The 7,970-nt window shown below is 57.3% G+C and overlaps 1 protein-coding gene across 1 annotated transcript; it reads right to left on the minus strand.

The window, feature by feature from the left end:
* Positions 1 to 3,924: 3,924 nt before the first annotated feature.
* Positions 3,925 to 5,854, minus strand: LOC127751859 (uncharacterized). Its single transcript, XM_052276044.1, has 2 exons — positions 5,734 to 5,854; positions 3,925 to 5,661 (listed from the first exon to the last, which is right to left on the minus strand). Exon 2 carries the CDS (start codon positions 5,645 to 5,647, stop codon positions 4,634 to 4,636), a length of 1,014 nt encoding a protein of 337 aa, XP_052132004.1. The 5' UTR covers positions 5,648 to 5,661; positions 5,734 to 5,854; the 3' UTR covers positions 3,925 to 4,633.
* Between the last annotated feature and the right edge of the window lie 2,116 nt (positions 5,855 to 7,970).

Genomic DNA, 7,970 nt, shown 5'->3' on the forward strand with positions numbered 1-7,970 from the left:
AAAAACAAAATCACAGAAAATAATTAAATATGAAAACAACAAAAACGAAGATTAGAAATATATTACATATGAATCCACGAACACAAGACGCGAGAGCGGTGGTAGGACCTCTGCCAGTCGACGTCATTAGTGTGTTCCTCCGGGGACGGGCACTTGTCAGGGTCATGCGAGTAGAGGCCTATCTTCCTCAGCACCCGCACGCGCCACTTGACTTCTCGATGGCAGCCTATCGCGCACGTCTCACAGTTCTTGGGATTGCACTTGTTACCAGCGCACCAGAGCTGAAGGTGAAGCGCGGGATTCTCCGCGAGCGTCGCCTTGACCGCGGCCCCGTGTATCCAGGCGTGGGGGCATTGTCCACTCTTGACCGCAATTTCCAGCAGCCTCAGCGCCGGGGCCGTGGCGGGGGTGATGCTCTTGAGCAGGTCGTCGTCAGGATCAGCAGCGTCCAGGTCCAAGTGGCGCAGGGCGGGCAGCATGGGCAGCGCGCGGAGAAGCGGCCGCACGTCCTTGACCCCGTCGAGGGCCAGCCGCTCCAGGTGGGGCCGCCAGGACGAGGCCAGGGCCTTGATCAGCGTCTCGCCGATCTCGGGGAGGAAGTCGTCTCCGTCGTCGCAGTCCAGGTGGACGCGACGCAGTTGGGTGGCTCGGCGGAGGAAATCAGAAAGCACGTCGATGTTCTCTAGTCCGAAGTAAGCAAAGAAGCTGACGTCCCGGAGCGTCTTGCACTCCGCCACGACGTTCAAACCCTGAACTTCCTTGTCGCACCGCAGGCTGTGTAATTTCGGCATGGTGGCCAACAGTTCAGCAGTCGTCGTCTCCTCGACATCGTAACCTGCGCCGAGATTTACGTGCTCCAAGGTTTCCGCGTGCGCAGCCAGAATAGTGTTCACAAAGGATGCTGAGTGTTCATTGACCGCGCACCGAAAATTCGTAAGAGAGGGCTTGGGCGGCCCGCGAACTGGGCAGGTGACATCGGGTAGGTCGCCAATGATTTCAAGTGACTCAAGGCCAGAACACTTCGCTATTGTCCTCACCAGCACGTCTTTTCCAGGCGTCGAATTATGTTCCAGCCCCTCAAGATCAAGTTTCCTGAGGCGCCCGAGGGACTCCTGGTTGCGCAATGCCAAGGCGTACTCCGCGGCGTTAAAAGCCAGCGTATAATGCGAATGAAGTTCTAAAGTCGCCACGGCGCACCTGGTCGTGGTGACCGCTAAGGTTGGGACTCGGCCCGTGACTCTCAGTTTGTCGAGGCACGGGGCCAGGTCCAGCACCGTCCCCGCGTAGTAGTCGTCATCCCTGAGCGATCGGTGGCGCCAGACGTCCCAGTGTAGAGCCAGGTCGCAGAGCCGCTTGCACACGAAGCGACAGTCGAGGACGTCCTCCACGGGCAGGTACTGCAGCACCATCACGATCACGTCGTCCGGGAGCTTCTCCAGGGTCAGCATTGACGTTGCCATCGAGCCTCGAGAGACGCAAACTGCGTGGTAGTGCAAAACTTGAAACCACACACGAAACAACTGCTGTTGCATGAACTGACGGCTGGCTTACTTTGGCGGTAAATGTGAGATAGTTTGATGACCTGCCTCCTCGTGCGCGTGACTTGGAGCGGACTATAGGGAACAGGCGGGAGCACGACCTCCGGTTCAATGCGATTGACGCACCCTGCACAGGTCATCCAGGGGTTAGTTAAACGCAAACGGGAACACAAACCGCAGAATGGGTGGGTCTGAAGGAGAAGGGGGGGGGGGCGACAAGCCAAGAACAGACCTGCTGGATCCTTGACGAAGCCTGTATAACCCAAAGCGCCTCTGTGCTGTAGACTGGCGTCCCTTCGCAGTGAAGTTAAAGAAATTGGAGGATTAATATCAGTGAGCTGACCGGATCCACAGCACAGTAGCACTCCGCGACGTGATCGGAACTCGAGCCGACGCACTGACGACCGCCACAGTATCCGCACTGCTGTGTGAGGAGTAACTACATAAACATTGCGCGCAAGAAAATAGGCCCACAATCGTGATAGCCTTTTTACTAATTTCACAATCACACAGCCGTAAATGAAGCACCAAGTAAAGACCTAGACTTGATGTTGATGGTCGTGCAAGGTACACCAGGCGGCTGGCATGTCATGTCACATAAACCAAAAACCTAACCTACTCATCTGCTTGCTTCACGTTCCGAGACCGCGCCGTGTCATCTGTTGGCTGCCTTACCTTCGTTTTAGAGTGGAGAAGTTGGATGTGATGATCTGAACAGACCCACAGCAAAGAGAAAACACGATTACTTGACGCGGGCTACAATTCGACTAGCATGCTTGCAAACAACAGAGGGGCGGCACAAGAGTCGGAACCAGCGGGCGTCGATGTGAGGCCGAGAGAGACAGATAGTCACTGTGGGAGAGAGAGACATGCGACGCCGCGTCACCCCACTCTCAACACGTAACCACGTCGACGTCGAGTAACCAATTTTTTAAAGCGCCAAGAGCGAGAGAGCGAGAGCCTCGACAGCCTCCACCCCCGGCCCGCTGCCGTCCGGGCTCCCCCAGGACCGATCGTCGGGCGCCGGCGCTTTTCGTACTTTTCGGGCCGGGTGTGCGGTTCCCCGGCGGTGGGACGACTCGAACTGAGGCGCTACCTGTGGGGCGGGGGCCGGACGATAAATGACGAGCGGGGCGCCCTCCCCGCCCTGCTGGAACTGAGGCGCCTCGGGCTGCCGCCGCTTGGCCCCGCTGGAACTGAGGGGCGCCCCGCGTCCTGAGCGCATGGCCGCTGGCTAGCCCAAACCGCGAAATGACATGCGTCCGCTAGGTGTCGGTGAGGTTCAGGACCCCATGCCAAAGCGTTGCACGGGGCGATCCCCCGCCCTCCGCATTTACGCACTGGTCCCGACGGTTAATCCACCTCATAATCCCTGCAGCAGGTAGGCACGGCGCTCCCCCCCCCCCCCCCCGCGCCGCGCGCCCCCCCCCCCCCCCCCCCCCCCCCCCGGCAGCACTGGGACGCTGAGCCGCTGGGCGAACCCTGGTCCCTGGTCGCTACCTCTTTTCTCCCTGACCCTGCCCAGCCCATAATGCACAAACGGTAGCCCGTCATAGACTGCGACCTGCAATTAGCGCCGATCGTGTAGAGTACGTCATTTTCCCACAAAATATAAAACGACCTTATCATCTATAGGTGTTCAAGAAACCTGATGCACAATGTAAAACGAAAAACATTTTCCTGCAGCCCCTGCCGCCAGTGCATAGGCAACCCAACGTACCGGCATGTCTCTGGACACCCGGTACAAGCCCAACGAGCCCCCCACGTACCTAGTGCATAAAAGAATATTATCTCGATGAAAACAGCCCAAAATTTGACCGCAACACTTCTTCCACGATCGGTAACCAAATGTAAACAGCAATGGACTATTCCGGCGGGAGCGCGGAGAAGACTCCACGGAAGAACAAAAGGCATCGCTATTGGCCGAGCGGCGTCCCCCTCCACTACGGGAAGATGGTGGGGGACGCCGCTCGGCGAATCACGGGCCCTTTTGTTCTTCCATGGAGTCTTCTCCGCGCGCTCCCGCCGGAATAGTCTATAATCTATATACGCATGGCGGCTCAATGGGATAGGACGCCACTATGTTGCCAGCTTCACGTAAGGGGCCGTTCCGCTTGTTGTAATAAGTAGTGAAGGGACGTCGTGCTGGCTGCCTACCTGAGCGCCGCTTCGCGGTCAAGCGGTCGTCATTTTACGGGCTGTCGTCAGAAAAGATGAGAAAACGACTTTCCAAAGCATGGGTCACCAGAATTTATTCAACATATCTCATAAGCAGGAAGATTTCAAATATAATACTTGTAAATATATATCTTAGGGATTACCACACTATTCCCCGGTCAAATCCCCCTAATCTGGGCCATACACGAATCTAACACGGCCCCGCGGCTAAAGTGGACTCTAACCGGCTATCAATAACTTTAACCAATTTACAGATTGTAACCATAACATATAATATAAACAATGACAGAAAAATATATTTTGCTACCATATTAAAAAGGGGGCAAATAAACCACAAACGGAGCGCTCGTGGAGGACATATCACGAGGGGGAGAAGGTACAGAGAAAAAGGAGTGTATACATCATTTAAGTGTTCGTACGACAAAGTGACAGCATTGAAACAAGGGTGAATTTTGATTAGCATCTTATCTGATCAACAGAAGGCTAATTGCAAAAAAATATAATCTAGGGAACAACGTAATCCACGTGTAGGAATGCATCACATACGAATCCACGCACACTCGACATTAGGTTGGCGGTTGTGGGACCTTTGCCAGTCGACGTCATTAGTGTGTTCCTCTGGGGACGGGCACTTGTCAGGATCATGCGAGTACAGGCCTATCTTTTTCACCACCCCCCACTTTAATACTCGATGGCAGCCTATCAAGCATGCCTCACAATCCTGGGGATCACACTCGTCACCAGTGGGGCGGCACCAGAGCTGTATATGAAGCGCGGGATTCTCCGCGAGCGTCGCCTTGACCGCGGCGCCGTGTATCCAGGCGTGGGGGCATTCTCCCCACTTGACCCGGATCTCCAGCAGCCTGAGCGCCGGGGCCGTAGCGGGGGTGATGCTCTTGAGCAGCTCGTCGTCGGGCTCAGCAGCGTTCAGGTCCAGGTGGCGCAGAGCGGGTAGCATGTGCAGCGCGCGGAGCAACAGGCGCACGTCCTCGAGCCCTTCGAGGGCCAGCCGCTCCAGGTGGGGCCGCCAGGACGAGGTCAGGGCCTTGATCAGCATCGGGCCGGCCTCGGGGGGGGAAGTCGTCTCCGCCGTCGCAGTCCAGGTGAACGCGGCGCAGTTGGGTGGCTTGGCGGAGAAACTCAGAAAGTACGTCGATGTTATCTGGTTCCCAGTTAGCATAGAAGCTCACGTCCCGGAGCGTCTTACAATCCGCCACGACGTTAAGCCCTGGAACCATCTTGTTGCACCGCAGGCTGCAGAGTCTTGGCATGCTGGCCAATAGATTGGCCGGCGTCGTCTCTTCGTTGTCGAAACCTGAGCCGAGGTTAACGTGCTCCAGAGTTGCCGCGTGCACGGCGAGTATGGTGTTCACGAAGGATGCTGAGTTCTCATCGACCACGCACCGAAAATTCGTCAGCGAGGGCCTAGGTGGCCCGTGAACAACAGGGTGGGTGACATCGGGGAAGTCTTCATAGATTTCTAGCGACTCGAGGTTGGAGCACATCGCGACTGTCCTCACCAGCACGTCGGCCGCAGACTCCAAACAGATATTCAGCTCAAGTTTTCTGAGGCGTCCAAGGAGTTCCTGGTTGCGCACGGCCAAGGCGTACTCAGCGACGTTAATTGACTCATCTGGACCCGCAATCAGTTCCAAACTCGCCACGGCGCACCTGGTCGTGGTCACGGCCAAGGTCGGGACTCGGCCCGTGACTTTCAGCGTGTCGAGGCACGGGGCCAGGTGCAGCACCGCGCCCGCGTACTCGTCGTCGTCCTCGAGTGATCGGTGGCGCCAGACGTCCCGGTGCAGGGCCAGGCCGCAGAGCCTCTTGCACACGAGGCGGCAGTCGAGGACGTCCTCTACGGGCACGTACTGCAGCACCATCACGATCACGTCGTCCGGGAGCTGCTCCAGGGTCACGGACGTTGCCATCGAGCTACGAGCTACTGTATGGTAGTGCAAACACTCCAACCCTCGCGCAACTACTCTGCTCTTGTGTGCACTGTCGGCAGGCTTACCTGGGCGGTAAATGTGAGGTGGATTGAAGGCCTGCCTCGTGCGGGTGACTGGGAGCGGACTATGTCGGCACCAAGCGGGGGAACACGGCGACTTCGAACAGCGGCTGCGATGTGAGTGACGCACCCTGCACAGACAATGGTCATCGAGTCGTCAGAACAACTCGCACCGCAGGCGTTTTTTTTTTGGGGGGGGGGCGCTAATGGGAGGGAGACGATACGCCAAGAACAGACCTGCTGTATCCTTCACGCAGCATCTCAACAGCCTCTCTGTGCTGTAGCCTTGGTTTACCTTCGTAAAATTTAAAAATTAAAAAACCCACAGGGCTCAGAATGGGACAGTCCCTGCGAACAGGCCACAGCGCTCCCAGCCGCAGCGCGGCCGAGCCGATCGTGCAGGAGGAGGGGGAGGGGGGCATAGCTGGAAACGGTCGCCACATACCCCACTGCGCCACACACACCCGAGCCCCTTCTTCCGTGCGGCCCTGTTTTAAGGGAGATAGGGGGAGGGGGGAACGTTTTCTTCCTCGGGTAGAGCGTCCTGTCTTAAAATTGTGAGTAAGACTAGATGAGTGTTTACCCCGCCCTTCACCCTATCACTAAGGTTTTTTTTTACGAACAATTACGTGTGCGCCCCGTTTGTGGCTGTGTCGGCCCTACGAACGCCGCCCCTAGGTTGCCTACAACTCACGAGGGCAGCCACAACAAACCCAGGGCTGAAATAACAAGTGCAGTAGATGTGGGCGGCTTGTGACATTCCGTCACTACAAAGAGGTGAAACATGAAATAGTATCAGCACGATGATGATTTATTCGCCATTGAATCAACATGACTAAGAACAAAAATAAGTAGGAAACAGCGATAACCAAAGGAAGAAATACATCACATATGAATCCACGTACACGCGACATCAGAACGGCGGTCGTAGGACCTTTGCCAGTCGACGTCATCAGTGTGTTCCTCCGGGGACGGGCACTTGTCAGGGTCATGCGAGTAGAGGCCTATCTTTTTCACCACCCGCCACTTTACTTGTCGATGGCAGCCCCTCACGCATCTCTCACAGTCCATGGGATCGCACTTGTTATCAGTGGGGCACCAGAGCTGAATGTGAAGCGAGGGGTTCTCCGCGAGGGTCGCCTTGACCGCGGCCCCGTGTATCCAGGCGTGGGGGCATTGTCCTCTCTCAACCGCGATCTCCAGCAGCCTCAGCGCCGGGGCCGTGGCGGGGGTGATGCTCTTGAGCAGCTCGTCGTCGGGCTCAGCGTCCAGGTCCAGGTGCCGCAGGGCGGACAGCGCGGGCAGAGCGCGGAGCAGCCGCCGCACGTCCGTGACCCCTTCGAGGGCCAGCCGCTCGAGGTGGGACCGCCCCGACGAGACCAGGGCCTTGATCAGTGCCGCGCTGACCTCGGGGAGGCAGTCTTCTTCGACCTCGAGGCAGTCCAGATGGACGCGACGCAGTTGGTTGGCTCGACGAAGGAAATTAGAAAGCACGTCGATGTTCTCTAGTTCCGAGTCGACACCGACAAAGATGCTCACGTCTGTGAGCGTCTTACACTCTGATACGATCTTCAGCCCACAAAAAGACTTGTCGCAGCGCAGGCTGCAGAGTCTTGGCATGCTGGCCAATAGATTGGCCGTCGTCGTCTCTTCGTTTTCGAAACTACCGCTGAGATTAACCTGCTCCAAGGTTGCCGCGTGCCCGGCCAGTATGGTGTGCACGAAGGAGGCTGAGTTCTCCTCCACCGGGCACCGAAAATTCGTTAGCGAGGGCCGGGACGGCCCGCGAACAATGGGGTGGGTAACATCAGGTAGGTATCCAATAATTTCTAGCGACTCCAGGTTGGAGCACATCGCGACCGTCCTCACCAGCACGTCGCTCGTTTGCAAATAGGTGCTAAGCTCAAGTTTTCTGAGGCGTCCAAGGAATTCCTGGTTCCGCAGGGCCAAGGCGTACTCAGCGGCGTTGATGCCCATCCCATAACTTGAACGTAGTTCCAAACTCGCCACGGCGCACCTGGTCGTGGTCACCGCCAAGGTCGGGACTCGGCCCGTGACGGTCAGCGTGTCCAGGCACGGGGCCAGGTGCAGCACCGCGCCCGCGTACTTGACGTCGTCCTTGAGCGATCGGTGGCGCCAGACGTCCCAGTGCAGGGCCAGGCCGCAGAGCCTCTTGCACACGAGGCGGCAGTCGAGGACGTCCTTCACCGGCAGGTACTGCAGCACCATCACGATCACGTCGT

Source organism: Frankliniella occidentalis, unplaced genomic scaffold, assembly GCF_000697945.3.
Source record: "Frankliniella occidentalis isolate FOCC.00 unplaced genomic scaffold, Focc_3.1 Scaffold1467, whole genome shotgun sequence".
NCBI classification, from domain to species: domain Eukaryota; kingdom Metazoa; phylum Arthropoda; class Insecta; order Thysanoptera; family Thripidae; genus Frankliniella; species Frankliniella occidentalis.

Bases quoted from the DNA above. Each gene is read 5' to 3' on its own strand.
- LOC127751859 (XM_052276044.1), bottom strand. From the start codon at position 5,647: ATGGCAACGTCCGTGACCCTGGAGCAGCTCCCGGACGACGTGATCGTG.